Source organism: Nipponia nippon, unplaced genomic scaffold (genome assembly GCF_047370975.1).
Source record: "Nipponia nippon isolate SJK-2023a ecotype South Korea unplaced genomic scaffold, ASM4737097v1 scaffold_2, whole genome shotgun sequence".
NCBI lineage: Eukaryota > Metazoa > Chordata > Aves > Pelecaniformes > Threskiornithidae > Nipponia > Nipponia nippon.
Window position 1 is genome coordinate 120,143,690 of NW_028262336.1, and position 19,033 is coordinate 120,162,722.

Sequence of the window (19,033 nt, forward strand, 5' to 3'; positions counted from 1 at the left end):
TAAAAACAATAGTGTGATAGGTTTTCTCACAAGGATCTTGTGTCCTGTGGTTCTTGGTGCTGCAACTTGAATGGAAAAGTCATGAACCTAGTAGCGTTCATGGAGCGAGTTCAGATCAATCCACAATGCTGAGTATTGCCCAGTAAATGTCTTTCTCCTACCTTCAGACCACTTTTCCTTGCCCTGCTTAAAATATCTATAATATTTATACTAATAAATTTCAGTATAACTGCTTGCTGAGATACTAATAACAATATTTTTATCCAGTACTGAAGAATTTAGATGGCGTGTGTATTAATATATATATATACATGTATAAAAGAGAAGAAAAAGTTAGACAATAGGGAGCAAAGACACCTGACACATATTTGGAGTAATGAAAAAAACCAACATGTTATTTCAGTTTCATCACTGGCATCTAAAGGAATACCCGTAGGTTTTCCTTTCTTCAACTAAAGGCAGTTTATGAAACCTCTCTCCTTTCACAAATTCATTGTACTTAAAAAGGGTACAACATTAGTGGATACTGGACAATGGGTACTGGAAAAGATAGATATTATAAGTTAAAGAAAAATTTGTAAACAGAGTAAAATACTGGCACAAATAACTTAATATTGTATATTAATAGTTGGGGGTTTGCACCTTTTGACAGATGCAGCCAGAGCTGGTGAGTATGTTAAGCTGGAAAGGGTGATGAAGGGCAAAGCATGTTCCATTATAAATAGTACTTTCTGTATGAACGGAGTACATGTTTTATGCACAGAGAAGAACGTATATATCCTTGTCAATAAACACCTTTGATCTCAATAGAAAAGAAACAAGAACAGGCAAGAAAACACATGGTTAAGTACCTCCCCAACAGTTGTTCATCAAAGGTTGGCATTTCTCTGTGTACCATTAGCAGAGTCAGTTTATGGAGAAGTTCCCAGCTATTGTACCTGTAGAGGATGCAAAAAGTACTTTGAGGAAAATGGGTTGAGAAGTATATGTTCTGCTTCTTTAGTCTTTGCAGTATGTACTGAGTTCAGCTGCACGCCAGCGGCTAGTGACAGAGCTTCTGCAAAGGTGGTGTGTGCGGTTCAAGTTGTTTCCTTCACCTTCCTTTTTCTGGTCACAAAATTCATTGGTTTGAAATTCCTATACTGCACAACAGTTTAAAATCTTCTTTCATTTCTTTCAAGTGCATGGAACCATGGAAAATTGGAGTTTTACATAAGTGGTTATCTGATTTCAGTTTCCTAGTATAAAAATACAATGTTTTCTAAAAAAAAATTCCACCATAAATAGTATTAAAATAAAAAAGCATGGAAAAAAGTAATTTTGAAGGAGAGAGACTGTTTTAATATTTATAGGTGTTTTACTTGCAGAAATACTGGGACTGAATCATTGGTAATAAGAATGTGTTTTGAGAGCATGAGAATTTACAAAAACGAACATAATTTTCACCTTCTGTATCTAAACAGTTCTTCCATCTTCAGTACCTGTAATTTTACAAAGCTAAACTTAACTGGCTCCTGCTTTTCTCAATTTTGATAGAAGTCCTTCTGTGTTGATTTAATCTTGTATTGGGGTGTTTTTGTGCAGAGGGTGCTGTGTAATTTTTGGAGCAAAGGAATTGTTTTCATTTGAGTGTATAATCTTTTTTTTATAGACGAAGGTGAACTTTTTGAGGTTGATTAATTTCATTATCTAGTTAGTTACTTTTTGAACTCTAAGGTTGCACCAGAATCTTGGGACTTTTTAAAACTGAAAAACCAGTGAGTTACTTAAAATGTGAATTAGTTTGACCTTGAATTGATCTAGAACATATGATGAAGTAGTTTACCACAGCTCATAATTTAGAATTGAGTTTCTTGCCACACAATAGCTTTTTTAAATAATGAAACTGGGTAATTGAGTATATAATTGCAGTTCCTTTAATTTCATAATTCCATGGCTTTTTCGGAAGATTACACTTTGGTTTTGATCACAACTTTTTTAATCAGTATGGAGCAAACTGTAATGCAAAGGAGCAAGATTCTGAAATAATGCTGGTAATTTTATTTGCTCTCTAATAGCGGGTGCTGGTATTGGCTGCGGCACCACTGCGGAGAGCTGCAGGGTAGGTGATGTATTTGCCTGACCTCTAACTCAGTGAGGAGAGATGATGGCAAAACCTAAAACAGTCCGTTTTGGGAATTTCTGGAGCTCAGACAGGGAAGGAATGTTTTACGAGGAAAGGTTATGCACAGAGAAGTGGGGCCGAAGAGTTGAATGGCAGGAGTAAGATTGTACCTTCGTTTTCTCTTGAAGACCTGTTGCCTCCAGGAGTGGGGGAGTGCTGATGGTATTGGAAATGTTTCTTTCTGACCCCAGTGAACTCTCTTCTCTTGTAATCAACTGGTATTCACACAGACAGAAAGACTAAAGCAGTTTTATATAACTGTTAGTAATTTCTATGCTAAGCTGGTCAATGCGTGAACTGATTCTCTCAGATGGATTTAGCTTTTTTCTTTACAAGTTCAGATCTTTTGTTGTTCTGAACAAAAATGATTTTTTTGGTGCTTCTACATTCCAAAATTTAATTGCATTATCTGCTATGTTTATTTGGATGTTAAGAGACAAATTGCACAATCTACTTCAATGTTGTACTTACGGTTTTGGGGGCAAACAAATTTGGACCTTATATTTTGCAATTGGATATCTCATTTAAAAGTGTAGGCTTCAGGGTCTCAGCTTTCCTTAAGTGGGAAACAAACATTCTACATGATGGTTAAACTTCTGTGATTAGTCAGTCTTTTCAAATAACTTGTTTTACAGACAGAGGTAATAGCTTCTTATCCTTCTAAGAGGCAGAAGAGGATTCAAAACTAAGCAACGCTTTTCCTTATAATAGGCATTTGAATTGATTTTTCAACTGCTCGTATCAGGAATGCGATTAGATTTAATGTACTAGAATTCCTTTCTAATGCGTGTAATGCAGAGATTAGTCCAAGGAACCTTTTTTTTTTCTTTTTTTTCGTCCAACTTTCTATGATTTTGCACGTTTCTTTCAGGCCCTATGCTATCAAAGCCAGTAAGTCCCATCCATTCCAGGTTGTTCATAGGGTACATATGTATGGTGGTTTTCAACTTTTATTCTGAAATGTCAAGTGCTGCAGTAGTGCTGTACTAAAAACATTCCGTATATTTCTAGTGAGTGATTGCCAACCTGTAAAAAATACATGAGGAGCACCTGGACCAGGGCACAAGTCTTGTTTGACTCCCAGCCTTATGGTCCTCTACAGTACTGTCTGCGTCTCCGCCTTGTTAGTGCAGGGCTTTGCTCTCTCCTGAAGTTTGTCTGTAAGTGGTCAGGTACTACTACAATCCAGGACATGTAAGAATATTTTTTAAAAATTATAAGATCAATTGTTTGAAAAAAAGTATATTTCAGTATAATATACAGAGTTCTTTTAAAGAGAGTGCCTTCACCTTATAGAAGCGAAGGCAGAAAAAACAGTCAAAGCCAGGCTGCACAGCGCAGTGCTGGCAGTGGCAGAGTTGCTGCAATATCTGAATTAAGTCTTGTTTAATTACCCTGTATTTATACTGAAATGCTGTATAATCAGATAGTAATTATGTCTTACGGATCGAATTGGAATTATCTTTCAGTTTCCATCTCATTCCAGTGGTCTTCATGTATGAGAAAGCTGAAAACTGTAATGTAATTGTAGGGTTTTTCTGTTCCATAAATGCTGATGGTTATCAATAGATAGTAAAAAAACGTAAAATAAATAAATGAAAATTTTATTAGTTGTTTAGCAAAAACAATCTTTCTAGCTATTGGCCTGATCCCAAGCCAATGAACTGAATGAAGGGTTTGGGACTGAATCTTCATGTGTTTTTTTTTTTTTTATAGATCCTGAGGCATAAGATGGGTGAATAAATCTGGGAGCTGTAGCATTTTCCTGGGGAGTAATGGGAAAAGATGAATGCTTATTTTAGAGAAGAGAAAGATACTTAGTCTTATGAAGGGACAAGAGTCATAGTGCATGTGAGATGGTATGTCAGAAAGAAAAATATTTCACATCTACTGTAAGTACAAGTGTGGAAGTGGACTAGTGCAAATGCTATTGATCTGAATTAAATTATCTGAAGTTTCTTCTGAAACTGTCAGTGTTTTAGCTTTCTAAAACCAGCATACAGTGTATTAAGACTGAAGTTCTGTGATCAGTAATATCGTCTTTATTGTGATACAGTAGCAGAGCACATAATGATACATACCGTTGGCTCAAGTCTCAGTTAGAATTTATTCCTAAATTTCATTCTTTTTTACACTCAAAATTTTGCTGTGGGCTAAGACAGAATACATTATACACAGAAACAAGGATTTATTAATTAAGTCTAGTATTTTATGAGTATAATTAAAATATAATGCCATTGTTATTAGTCCAGTTATAATGGTACTAACGCTCATAGTCCAAATGAATTATTACAGAAAAGCTATACACAATGTGAAATTGCTATAGACAATGTAGGGTTACTCAGTAGGTACATGAGTTTGCTAGATTGTTAACATATATTGTATTCACAGAACTAAGCTAGAACAAGTTAGGCAAAAGTCAATTTGACTGTTTGATGGCTAGAGAATTGTTCTCACAGTTAAAACAAGCTAAAATCAGCTCAGGGTAATACAGGCCCAGACAAGTGCAGAGGCCCTGCAGTGCTAGGTGTGTACAAAGCCTGTGGACTTTTTCTGGTAATAGCAAAATCATATTTAATGGTTTATGTGTTTAATTAAATTATATTTTAAAATATCATTATGGATGCTAACTAATTGCATGCAAAACTGTTGAAAAACGTTACTTTAAATGTATCAGAGATGTTAAAGAGTAAATACTTCTGTTTATTCACAACGTGATTCTATACCATCTTTTTGTAGCCACAGAATCTCCCCTTTGCTTGGATAAGAAATGTTCGCTTTGTCATTTCCTGACTTGTAAAATGCTCTCCCATGTTCTCATATTACAATATTCTGTTGGGATATGACACATTCGTGGAAAAACTGAACATTACATTCCACTGTTGGGAACCAGATTTTAGTTTTGAGGCTTCATCAGTGTTAAATCTCATTTTCATGTTTTTTAATGTGGACAAATAGTTTTTTCTGTTTTCTCTGTTCTACATCAACAGCATCTTTCCTCTGTGAAGTACAATGCGAGTATGTATTTTTTTGTCAAGTGGAGATGTAAAATATGGTACTTACCCTGTCTTCATTGTGCCTTATCTGCTCTGTAGGGGATGGCCAGTGAGCTGGTGATGCATATACACACTGGGAAAATTAGATGTTCTTTTGTTACCATCTTATGTTCTTGCCACCTACTTATTTGTCCAAGTGCTCTCCAGAGATACCCTAATTATTAGGTACTGTGGAGTTGTAGAGAATCGGTGCCATTTAGCACACATATGACTCATTACAAATACTCTGGTTTTGCTTGATGTTCTTACAGTGCAGTTAATCCCCCTTTCCCCTGTCGCCAGTTGAATGGCTCAGGCTCTAGAGACAAAGGGACACTCTTAGGTCATTTACAAAGCATCTCTGTGTTGACATAATTAGGCATAGGGGTGTCTAGGATCGTATAAAATAGGGATTTTTATGTTGTTAATAATGTTGGTATTTACAGTGTCTGCCTTTCAGAATTGCACACATGTTACAACCATACAAGTTTTTCAAGTCTTCTAATGTGGTGTAAAAGCCATGATTCCAGTATGTTAAATTCCTTTCACTCAGTTTATTTTATAAGTATTCAAAAATCAGGTTAGAGAAAACACACAGCCCGTTAAACCTTCATTAGCTACAATGTCACACTGGAAAAGGTAAATGCTTATATTACCAAGTTAATGCAAGTACTTCTTGTGCTCTTCAGTTTAGGCTTTATGAAGTCAACCTTTATGCTGTTTTACTTTGTGTTCAATATTACCATTTAAATTACTTGTGGTCTTCTAATCTGTCTGTGCAACTCTGTGCTTCATATGGCCAAATTATTGTTATTCTAAGCTGATACGTTTTTTTTTCTTTTGAAAATATTGATCTTCCAAGTGTTCATATGTATGTGTATACAGTGTGTCTGTTATTTTATGCCCCTTTCCAGACGTTATTTTCAACAAGGGGAGAGGGGGTGGAGAGCAAAAATCTGGAAAAACTGATATGTATGGCACCTGTATATAAGCAGTTCCATTATACAAGTAAATGACAAAATAATCTTCCAAATCGTGAAAGCAAATCTAGAATCACAGAACAGGTGAGGTGGGAAGGCACTGATGGAGATCATCTGCTCTGGGTGACCTGTTCTGGTGTTTGACCACCCTCACAGTGAAGATGTTTTTTCTCATGTTCAAACAGAAATTCTTGTATTTCAATTTGTGCCCATTGCCTCTTGTCCTGTCACTGGGCACCACTGTGAAGACGCCTGCTCCATCAGGTATCTGTACGCAATGACAAGATCCCCCGAGACGTCTCTTCTCCAGGCTGAACAGCCTGCTCTCTCAGCCTCTCTTCTGATGAAAAATGCTCCAACGCTCTCCTCATCTTTGTGGCCCTTTATCAAACGCACACCAGTATGTTCATGAGCTATGCAGATGTACGTCCTTTGGATCTAAAAATACAATTTTAAAATGCATTTAAGTGTTCCTAAAACTCCTTTTCTGTTATAATGGTGAACTCATCATATAAACATAAAAAGTTTTTATATTTATGGCCAGCCAAATAGTAAGTACTTAACATGGTAGAATGTGTCTAAATGATAATTTCTTTTGTATTTCTGTATTTATTGTCTAGGTTTATAAGATGGACAACATTTTAAGGAATGAAAGCCTACAAGTAATACAGCCGAGATCTAGAGAGTTACCTGATTTTCTGAAGTGCTGAGCCACCCAACAAATGTAACTGAAGAAAAGTGGTGGTTGTTTGGTGATTGGCATTTCTGACATGCAGCAGATGTTTGAATGTGGATTTCATAGTTTAGTTCCTGATATCTGTAAGAGAGGAAGGAGGAAATTTCTTTCTCTATTCTTTTTTTTTTTTTGTTATTACTGTGAGGTTATTCAGCAAAATTGGAGCATCCACCCTTAGCCAACCATATAGATGGAATCCTTCAGCTTTGCAGTCATTTGGAAATGTTTGTAAAATCAATACATGCACTGAACAGCAGAGGTGATAAAAGGACTTGGCTCTCACGGAGTGGTTGCAGCTGTTGGAATCAAGTCTGCCATGTTTTACAAATACTTATAGTTTCTGAGTAGTTCCTAGCAGTGAAGAGCGGGTGTACGCTGTGTGTACCTTCCTGTGCCATTAACCAGGACCTGGAGCTCCATCGTCCCGCTCTGCTCTAGGCTGCTCTTTCTGTTTCTCCCATCCTGTTGAGGAGGGTAAAGCTTTGCCCTTTCCATAGCATTTTTTTTCCTTTGACTGCTGGTTCCTGTTGCCTTGAGACCTAGATAGGCAAAAATCAGCCTTAGAGCTGAACCCGTTAGTTCCTGTTTATGTAGGCAATGGAAATGGTGTTGCAAGAGTAAACTGGGAATCTTTTCACTACCGAAAAAGGTTACAGCTTCCTGATGAGTTGCCTGTTATCGTTCAGGGAAGACTCAAAATTGCAGACTTCAAAACTTTTCAAAATTTGCTGTTTTGGTGTCTGTTAGAACTGCATAACATTTTAGCTTATTTTTTTTCCCAAGCCACACAGATCTACCCTATCTAGTTTAAATCACAAGACCAGACTCATTCAGCACAACTCCAGACACCTACCTTTCATGCTAAAATTAGGAGCCTCAGTGCCCGTCAGCTTCTTTTGGAAGGGATGAATGCAACTTTGAATCCTAGAGGGGCTGACTTCTGCTCTGAGGGCTGTCGTCTCTCATGTGTACTTGGCCAAAGTCATGGTTGCAGCAAAAAGTTTGAGAAACAAATAATAATTAGTGAAGTAAAATACATGACAGAAAAGAAAAACACACAAACATTTCATTTTAAAAATACGTCTAAAGCATTCCCTAGGTTGTTTTCTCTATGTAAGCATGTTTCGTGTTTTCTAAATATCTGATAATGAGGCAGATAGTATGTATAGGTGCTTCTTGAGGATGATTCGGTCTTTGAAATTCAGCCCAGTACAGGCATGTGAAAACTTCTTTCCTTTCATCTTATGCTTTCTTAGTGTGACCAGATCTTAATGTGGTCCACTTTTCATTGCATGAAGAGTCAATTCTGCCATTTTCCCTTTTCTAGTAAAGTGTTCCCATTTTAATTCTTTTTAAAATTACTGGGTTTTGTCAGATGGTACTGACAAAAACACAAGAGGGTAGTTTGTCTTGCTGAACATTGGAAATGCCTTTGGAAAATAATTTCATCACATTATTGCAGAAATAATTACAGAGAACTCTGTGATCTGTGACTGAGGCACGCCAACAAATACCACTTCTGAAAGCAGAGACGCTTCTTGGGTTGCTTTTGTAGAAGAACAAAATGATAAACAGAAATAGATTCAGTATGTTTCATATCCAGCATGTTCCTATTGAGAAAAAAAAAACAACAGAATTGTGACATCCTGAGGGAACACACGTGTATTTGCATATTAATAACCACTGCATCGGTTTAAATTGAATTCTTCACGAGGCTTCCAGCTGCATTGGAAAATGTGGTGGAAACTTCATTCCTCTTGCACTCAGATCACCAGAGGATCACCAGAGAATCCCTGGTTGCCCTTAAGCACTGGCTTCTCAAGGTACTCATGGAAGGCAAAACCTATTGCAAATATCTGGTGGACCTCTGAAGGATTTTTGTGCCTTCCTGGTGCTGGTCATTTGGCAATCCTGTGGGACAGACTGTGTTGGGGGACAGGATTTAGTGGTAGCAGTTCTTAAATGTACTTAGTTATAATTCAGGTGAGAGTTTACCTGTGGTCCTTAGAAATAGACTACAACTATGGTATTGTCTTGATTGACCTTAGAACACCATGTAATGTCTTGGCTGCCATTTGTGATGGCTAGATTAAGAAAATAGAAAAGGAAAGGAAACTGGCTGCATGAAGGGGCAGTCCCTGTCCATAGTTAGCAGTAGTTCTGACTCTTCCTGGAGGAAAGCAGAGAATTGTGATACAGAAAAAAAGGATTGTGGTGTCATGGATAGCATTTTTCAATCCAAAAGTTTGTTTTGAAGCACAGTTGGCCATTCCTTCTAGGCTTCATCTCTTAATTTTGTTTGACGAACTGTCAGGATTTCTGTGGGTCAGTGGCAGAATTATCATGCCTAAGGGAAAGCTTAAGGCTATGTATTGACTTTTATGCTGACCTCAACTGGAGAAATTGGAGGAGTTTCAATGATACGCCTAGCCTTGTGGAGCACTTGGTGGTTTGTGTAATATGTAGCTTTAACAAAAGCGTTTGCATCGCATTGACAGGTTGCAAGATAATTGCAGTGGAAGGTGGTAAATAGATTTCTTCCCTAAGCCAGTTTAGAGAAAAGACTCACAAATATTGGTTGAAACATTTGAAGTAGTGACTTACAGCAAGTAAAGCACAAGTTTGTGGCATGGTTTTTTAAAGGCAGTGGGTTTGAGTTTCTCCCTGCTGTTTACTCTGCTTCTTTTTAACTGAATGTCTTTACCATTCCAGTTAAAACAAACTACATGGAAATTCTGCATTTAAACTGTGCCCGTGAAATAAATACTGTTAAACTTTTTAAGGTTGACGAGAAAGTTATTTAAAGCTAGTGTGAGCAGAAAACACCTGAGTGTGATGACAGGGTCTGTCAGTATAGATGCTTACTTAAGCTGAAAATAGGGTATGTGATTTTTTTTGTTGTTGTTGAAACAAAGAGGAGGGAAAATGAAAAATGTGTTAAATATGGGGCTTTTATGTTTTAATCACATCCAGCAACTAGAAAATGTACATTTATCAAAATACTCTCAAATAAAACTTAAGAATAATGCTTTTTCTTGTTAGTGTTGTTGTCCAGCCTTTTTTCTGTTGATTAAATAAATTTGTATGGATGATCCCAAACATTCGCAGCCGATATGGTTTTTGTATGTCCATGATAGCATGAATGCTAAAAAATTGAATGGATTTCTATGCCATTATTTTTAAAACGTCAAGCATATTCAATATGTAGCATGCAGTTTTGTATTCAAGTCTGGTCTCAAATTGTGTTAACCTGTACAATTCCTTAGTTTTGCCATCAAGAAATCACGAAATCAAGGTTGCCTGTACAGTCTTAATCCTTCCTATTATCTAAAGAGCATATTACTTTCTATATATACAAATATATACCTTTGTATAATGTCATACCCATTATTTATGCCTACATAGTCTTCTAGTTGCCAAAGATTGTGAAAAGCATTTATATTAAAGATTTCAAGTAAGAGCTTCCACTCTCATTAATAGGCCACTAGGGCAGTGAAATCAACAGCACTAATTCTTCCATATTTTGCTTTTCAAGACCAGAGCCTTAAAAATGCATCTGTACAATAAGGATGCAGAACATAGTCCTTGCTTTATTTTGAACTCCTACAGTTTAGGGTCTCTTCATCTGTCCCTGGTACAGCTAACATAGGTAGGATTTTTGTCTTCTGTTAGAAGTATTTCACATTTATTGAAATATCTTTCATTGAATGGGATTGATATTTTAACCCAAATCAAAGTCACAAAAGTCTATCAGAGTAAGATGCAATATTCTTTCATTTTAAGCAAAGGCTTATGAACCAGATAGGTTTGTCAAGCTTTATTTTTCGCTTCCTGTCCGCTTTTGTCTGGCTTTTAGTCACTGAATCGTTGAAACACCATCCTGCACAAAATCAAACTATATTTCTACATTATCTCTTCTCCCAGTACAGACTAATCAGATGAGTTTTCAGATTGTTCCCATCACCTGTTTTTCTTTCTGATCTGCATGTTATTAAACTCTGCTGTTCCAATTTTCACCGTCTCCAGTTTTACAGGACCCTTTTTGTAACATAGATACAAGAAACGTACTTTAGCATTCAAGTGTTGACTTTATTAATGCTGAATGGGATGTTAAAGTACCTTCATGTACCTGTTCACTTCTTGGCCGCAGCCAAAGATTCAACTCTGTAGAACTGGGGAAATAGAACTTAAAATTTGATCTCCACAAGTAAGATCTAAAAACTTCAAATATTGAAAACATTTGAGAAAGTTTAGATGCTGATGAGACAGGTTTTTCCTGATGTTTTTTCTCTTTCTATCCTAGTGTATTCCAAATCCCTGAGGATTTTTTTTTTTGTTCTTCAAGTCATGCTGCTCTGTGTCTGACACTTAGGTTAAATGCTGTCATTCAGACACTTGTCTTCAATTATCCTTGTGCTAATACCTGTAAGTCATTTTGAATTTCAGTTGCTCTGTAGGAAGCAATTTATGATTTCATGAGGTGCCTAAGTGGTATTTAGCTTTGACTGTATGAAAACACTCTGATGTTCAGATTTAAACAGCTAATATTTTTGTGCAGTGTGCCAGTAAGATTTATTTCATTAGTTTATCTTATGCAACTACAGGTGATCAGGCTGTGAGGAAAGCAGTCTGCTTATTTAGCTGCCATAATGCAGAGATACAATACTGGGGAGATTTAATATTGAATATTTTTGAGGACCTGAGTTCGAAAATTTGGCCACAGCAAATATGGAGGATGAAGTCATGTTGCATTGATTTCAGTTAGTCTTTCTGCAGTTCGGTATATGTCTGGGCCGGCTCCGAAGTAGTAATTTTAGTCAAATTTCCTCAGAAGTCAGTAGTATTTGAATTTTTTATTTAAAATATCCCTTCAAACAACTATCAATGCAAACTGCTGAGCGTTCTAAGGTCATACTAACTGCTTTGGATTTCATCCCATAGTTTTTTTTTTTGTTAGCAGAACTGAGTGAGGTCAGCCATGAATAGTCCAGTCTGTACAAGAATGTGGTAAGGTAACAGGAAACTGGCTAAAATTTACAGTATTTAATATCCAGTACCATGAAGTATTTAGTTAATTCCAGAACGGCTGTAAAATACAACATACTTACATGATCGTGAAGGGCTGTGGCCTTGAAATTTATTTGCATTACTTTTATTTATTCATTTGACACAAGTGAAAGTACTTAATAAAAACAGTTTCAAAGCTTTTAGAACTTCTGAATATGTATCTGTCGAGAAAACAAACACATTGTCTCTCACTCCTTAATGTTCAGAAGCAAATCTCTCTTGGACATGGGTGACAGTGTTACGTGTATTAGCAATGGTGCTTAGGCAAACTTCTTTTAGGGTACAAACTGGATAGTTACTTGAGTTGAAATTCAGCATAGTCAGCAGAGGAGCAGAAGAGGCAGGATAAGTCTCATCCCTAAGGTAATCCTCAAACCGATAACTAAATATTGAATGAAATTTTAGAAGAAAATCAAACAAACTTCCTGGGCTTCACATTGATAGCGGTCATTCCTTTTTTCTGTGTTTAATCTGGTATAAGCCTGAGTAACAGCCAGACCATCCAAGTTCTACTATACTATTTTTACAAAGTTACTGTGCCAGCATTTCTGGTGTAAAAAGCATGCTTATTTGGATAGTGTTTGTCACCATTCTGCAGCTGCTACATCACACATTGCTTAGTTAAGACATAACTAAGCAGTGCTACGATGTTGATTACAGCTTGTCGAGCATTTCAGGCTGCTCCTCTGTACTTAACTGAAGCAGAGATTTTCTGAAAGTATGGGTCTCCAGCAACACCACTAAATTTCAGAAGTTTCTCTTTTATACCATTTTAAACTGTAGTATTAGACAGGAAAAGATTTTCTTTAAATTTATTTTTGTTTTCGTGAATGGAGAAATGAAATTGTTTTGGATCTTTTTCAATGTCATTTCTGAAAGGTTTCATTTTTAGTGTACAATTTTGTGGGCAGTTGAACAATAATGTGGAGCAGACTACCTTTTTATTTCTGACACTATAATACAAGTTTAACAAAATATAAAAATACTTAACATTGAAGTAGGCAGCTATTTTTGTCCTGATGTGCAACTACTGCATCTTATGTTTAGCTTTTTGTTTGATTATAAATACTACAGGGCAAGGACTTCTCTGTAATAGGTATAAAGCAGCTTGTAAAAACCAGCATGATTCTGCATCAATTTTATTCTATGGTAGGATTAAAAATAAAATTACGTCTTTCTTGCAGCCTTTCCATGTTTTTCTGCTGATATCTATTTACAAGAAAATTGCGCTGAAGTCAAAAGTGAGATTCTCGTTCACCTGAAGGCATAAGAGATTTTCTGGAAGGAAATAGAGCTGTATGAAATAACGTTGATAGTGGTTTTATATGACATTTAGCACAGTGAATTTCTGCCATAGGATATTATAGATACCCAAGTATTAATAATCACAGTGTCTTACCTTATTATTGCATTCATTATCACTCTGATATTTTCTTTCCTTGATATATTGAACTTGATATATTTTTTCCCAGTATATTGAACTGAGAGTGACAAATCTGACAGCGTTAGAAGTGGTGTCTGTTCAAATGAAAAAGTGAAATATGTCTCTACCAACATTGAGAGAATGTGAGCAGAAAGCCATTTAAACTGCAATAGAACTGGATGATACAGCGCTCTTGACAGGCTCACTGGGTGCATCATCTTGCTGCCTCTGCAACTCCCCCTCAGATGCTTTCTCCTCGCTGCTTCTTTTGATTGCATATTATCTAGGGAGGAAATTAAACCATGTTTTTTTTATCACATTCCCTTAAATTTTCTTCTGAAGATTTTTTTCTGAAAATTTAAGCTGTCTTGTCAAAGACTTTTTAAAAATGTAATTTATTAACTTCAAGAGAAAAGTTAGAGTAAAAATTGTTTTATTTTACTTAGAAGTACTTTATTTAGTAAATTCAATAACAAGATTGCAAAAAAAGCTGGAATTTATTTACTCCTTTTTGACATCATAGAGAGAGACAAAGAGAGAACGTATCACCTGATTGTAGACAGAATAATGCAGCCCATGAGTAATTAAGAGTCCTAAGCTCTGTTTGCCAAAATGTCTTTGACGGTGAGGTTTTTTCCATTCCTTAATTGTATGTTGCTTCATACATTTTTAAATTACAGGCAGAGATTGTACTTTATACAGAAAACTATCCACAGTGCCAGTTTGCACCTTGCGGTAATGCATTTCATTTTAATTTTAGTTTCTTGCAGCAGCCAACAAAGACGCTGTTGCCCACCTGTAACTTGAGTGGGTGTATCTCCCTTTGGAAATTAGGCTGCTATGTTAGAAGCCTAGTGCAACTTTTATAACCTGTTTAAAGATTAATGTACTGATGATTTAGTCCGTAAAAATAGGTATGTTTTATCTACGTTTCCTGTTGAAAAGTTGTAATTTTATTTGCAGTGTTACAAATGAAGAATAAGATGCCAAATCACTTTCAGTAAGTAGCTAATGTGGTTTTCTGTTGAGATTCCTGCTTGGGACCCCAGCCCTTTTTATTAAGAACCTTTAAAGTCTGCCCATGACGTAGCTTTTGAGTAATTGTGTGCCCCATTAGTCCTTTTATTAAAGCCTGGGCCATTAGGTCACAGCCTGTGGACAAATCTGATGGGACTGCAGAGTTTCTGTAGAGCTACGATAATCACTTCTTCAACCATCTACTAACTTTTCAAGGAGTTGAGTAAGAACGTCGTATCATCCCTTCTGAAATGCTGTGTGGATGAAAGCTACTCTTCATCTTGGTGATGAAGAATCGGAAAATCTCTTCTGAAGGATGATCAGTGTATTGTCCTTCAGGGAAAGAATTGCTGAACTCCTCACTTGGTCCAGGAAAAAAGGCTAAACTTGGTCCCGTAGTGAACAGAAGTTCTAGCGTGGTCTGTTTACCTAACTTGCCTATAGAATGGGGGGATGTCTCAAATTTTAATATTTTTATTTATGTAGAAAAATAAACTGAAGCTTCTGGGAGTAAATTCTTTAAAGGTTGTCCAGTTACTGTTGTCAATTATGTAGCTCGAGTTCCAAATTGGACTTTGTCATCATTTGTCCCTTGGCAGAGGGATTCTAATCCTCCAAACTTTCCTGCTTTCTCCAGCTACAGCAGCTAGTCTAATAAAAAATACCGCTTTTACCACAAAGTTAACTTTATTTTAGGGAATGTCTGGCTGCAGGTATGAACACTCACAATTCAGGAAAGTCAAAAGTTAATGGCTTCAAAAACATGAAGTTTTATTTCTGTTTTATTTATCTGGTTTTGTTTATTCTTAATAGATACTGATCTTTTTCTCTTAAAAGCTCAAGTTCTGACTTATTTTCATCCCTTGATTTTCATCCCTTTGCATTCCTGTCCCTAGACATTACGCCAGAAGAGACCGTTAGTTGATCAGTCTGAATTCATGAGTAACACTGGCTGATGAATTGGTTTTGGTTTTTTTTTTTTTTTTTTAGTTTTAGTAATTTGTGTTACACTTCATTCTTAGACTAGCATGCAGTCTTAAACTGAAGAGAAGATGGAGATACTGTACTATGAAGTATTTTCCGGATATATCTGGCCTTGGCTTCTTGCTGTCGGTTTTGTTTGTACCAGATTTAATTAGTTGACAGAACTCTTTTGTGCCCACTTCCCCCTTTCCCAGTCATGTTGTGTGCAGAAGTAACGTATTTTTTCTGTCCTGACTTGCAATTTTATGTGCAGCTCCCATGAGTGTAGTAGCCCTTTTGCCATAGTATTACTGGGTCTTGCTCCCAAGTTACTTGCTCAGCCTAACCTGTAGGTTAGGCGTTGCGGGTCTGAGGCTTCTGTTCTAGTTAAAGGTGTGCTGGGTACTTGTGCTTTTCTAGAAACTTTTGGGTTTTCTAAAGACCAAGTGGGGAAAACCATACAGAATCTGTTGGTTTGTGATTTTGGGGTGGTGAGTTTTTGGTTTGGGGTTGTTGTTGTTTTTTAAATCTACCAAAGTTATAAGTTAGTAATTGTACAACAGTAAGTTGTCATTAATTAGAGAAAACATCGTAAACGTTGTAGCAAAGGTTAAAGCCATTCTGGGGCAAAAACTTTTTGGCGATGTTTAGCACATACCTCAGGAGGAACTTGTGCTGAACTGGTATTGGTATGGGAGTTAAAGATGAAAACAGAAGACTTCAGTTTTCTAATTAAGAGGTTTTGAAGAAGATTTTTAAGGGCTAATATTTGAAGAAAATTAAACTAGGATGAATAAGGATAAAATCACCATAATAATGGAAAGGAAGAGCCAATAAAAGAATGAAAGAACTGTATTCTGAAGATAAAGATATCATTGTGGTAATATAACTTACATAGTAATCCCTTATTAATCTCTTTCTGTTAGTGTTTGAGCAGCCAGCTGAAGTGATTGCTTTTATCATGGCAGAAGCCCTCCTTTAGGTTTGGTTTTGTTTTGTTTTACATTGTTACTAATTCTCAGTGTATTGCTGGTTCACTGTCCTTTCAGTGGGAGATTACAGCTTACATCTCAGAAATTCTTAAAAAATCATTTACCTTTATGACTGAAAATGGATTTTCACAGAATGTGCCTGTCTCTTTGTGGAAGCCAGTTTACAGCAAAAGAGTAAGGAGTCTGTCACCCATAGGATGACTTGTCTGTTTTAGAGCACTAAATGAAATAAGTCTACTTTTTTAAGCTCTCTTAACATTTATGGGGTTTCTATTTATTTAGTTAGTTATTTTTATTTCTCTGTATAGCAGAAAATGAAGTTTGAAGTTGTTACTCGGTAAAGTCCCAGGAATTTTAGGCATAAGGACTCTGCCTAGGGCTGGTTTGTCTCCTGCATCTTTACCCTGTCCGACAGTTGTGCTGCTGAGTTGATCTGTATTTCTTGCAGCCTCCCCTTACGAACATGGCTTAAGGAAAGGGAAGCCTAACTTTCATACTTCTCCCTCATTCCATTGGGATTTATCACTAATTGTTCTCCCTTTCGTACAAAGCTGTATCTGTAACTTCAGTGGTATCCGGTCAGCCTGCAGTGACATGAGTGTTTGGCCAAGTGGTTTTCCCTGTGGCTCTGGCTTAAAAGAAGGATGGGATAGCCAGTGAGTCCCTTAATTAATGTTCCTCTTTGCAGACAGGACATTTATGTAGCCAGTAGAGACATGCAGGCTAATTAGTAAGTTGGAACATTGTCCTATCCTGCTGAGGAGCTGGCTCAGTAAAGATAAACGTTTTAGTTAAGGGGTAGTTCAGCTTTGGGAAAAGGTAGGTACAAAAAATTCAGCAAAACCAGCTAAGCAGTATTTGCTCACATAAGTTCCTCTGACTAATTGACCATACTTAATACAGAGACTTATGATGTTAGTATAATTTTGAAAGTCATTTAGATACAATTCCAAGTTGTTTTCAGATATATGCTATAAATAAGACCTATCAAGCATGCTACTAAGCAAGGGAATGAATACAGCTGGGGAGCAAAGTAATTCTACGAGGAAAGGAAACTGAAAATTATTGTCAAAAACATTGGAAGTGTTTGTTTCCCTTCGGGAATTTATGTAAAATATGGAGCAAAATGCTAAAAGATGTTATTATCAGTCTTTGCAACTTATATACAGAAGCCACTTCTGCTTTGGAGTATTGCGTTCTAACTCAAACAAGGAAACAAGACAAAAAGGCAACCATGACCCAGCTATGGTCTATGGGATTTCATTTCTCTTTGTATATGCTGTCCTCACAATAAGCTTGAAGAAGAAAATGATCTAACTAGTAGAGCAAACTGATGAGTAAAATGTTTCAAGCAATGATGTGCACGTTTTAATGTCAGCCACAAATGCAGCACGTGGAAAAAACTGACTACTGGGCAAGAAGGAAATGACTCAGCTTAACATATCTGGGTGCATTTTTGGTTTGCAAATCATTGACATTTTGTTTTAATTTTTTTAGTGGTAATTATTTTTCCTATCTAACAGTAGACCAGCAAGAATCTCAACTGAGGTTCTAGTAGAGGCAAATTGTGGTCCAGTGAATTCCCTGCTATGGACTCTGCCCATGCAGAGGGTTCACTGGAGAATTGACACACGCTTCTATGTGTTACGTGTGTGTGGCACTCTGGTTATCACTCAACCAACAAGGGGCATTTAGGTAAGATTTTATCAAAATTTAAGAGTGACAGGGAGTCAAAGTGATTGCATTTCTTTAGCAGTACTACTTGGTAGAGAGAAAACTCTGCTTTCCCAGGGAAGGCAGGGGGAAGTGCAGTCAGCATCTCCAATTGACTGCAGTCTTGGGTGAGCTCATGTAAAAAGGAGGGAAAACTGTTCTTCCCCATCTGTATTGCTAGGTTAGCATGAGAGAGCATTTAAAATCTGAATAGTGAAATACCACATTTAATGTATGCTGAATGAAAAAAATTCACCAATTGATTGGAAGGCTCTTGAAATGAGCCCCAGCAGGACATCTGCTGCTGAGGTTGAGTTGCAACTAGCAGGAGGTCCTGAATGCAGACTTCTAATCAGAAAGCCCTTTATTTTCAAAATTATTTCCTAATTTATAGATGAAGAAAAACATTTTTGCTCATGCATAGATAGATTGTTGCGCAGAGAGCCAAATGTGCAGTTTTTCTTTCAAGATGCTAGAAATGATAGGCAGATTGCAAGTAAAACTTTTGAAGATTGCAAAGGATAAAGGTAGCGAAAGCGTTTCTTGAAAATATTTGAGAGTTTTTTCGCTGTATATTGAAAACAATTAGCAATAAAGAAAATACTCAGAGCCATCAAAGTATAACTTTTCTGCCAGTTTGTATACCGGCATCCTAGTGCTTCTTTTTCTTTTCAATGAAAGTGAAACATTGCTTTGCTTTAAATTGTTTCATAAAAAATTACTTCATAGCTGGAATTAGTCACTCCAGGCATTTTTTTTTTGCTAGTGCTTCAAAAAGGCATAAAAGCTAAAATATTAATGATGCCTTAGCGTTATTCATGATTAGTGGCTTGATAAGCTGATCCTCACAACAGGCTTTCAAATGTCTGTCTTGTTTTATCAAGGATTGAAAAGGAATTGCTGGCTGCTAGCAGTTTGTTGTGTCTTCTGAACTGACGTCAGT

At 36.6% G+C, this 19,033-nt stretch overlaps 1 protein-coding gene across 2 annotated transcripts in view; it reads left to right on the forward strand.

The window, feature by feature from the left end:
- SLC36A4 (solute carrier family 36 member 4) overlaps window positions 1-19,033 on the forward strand; it is a 127,209-nt gene that overhangs the window by 86,071 nt on the left and 22,105 nt on the right. The window contains exon 11 of one of the 2 annotated variants that reach the window (XM_087757147.1): window positions 6,800-6,899. The exons of the other annotated variant lie outside the window; for it this stretch is intronic. Within the exon in view, the coding sequence (XP_087613273.1) occupies window positions 6,800-6,807 (8 nt within the window). The 3' untranslated portion in view covers window positions 6,808-6,899. Of the gene's footprint in view, window positions 1-6,799; window positions 6,900-19,033 lie in introns of those variants that run through there. 2 annotated transcript variants of the gene reach the window in all.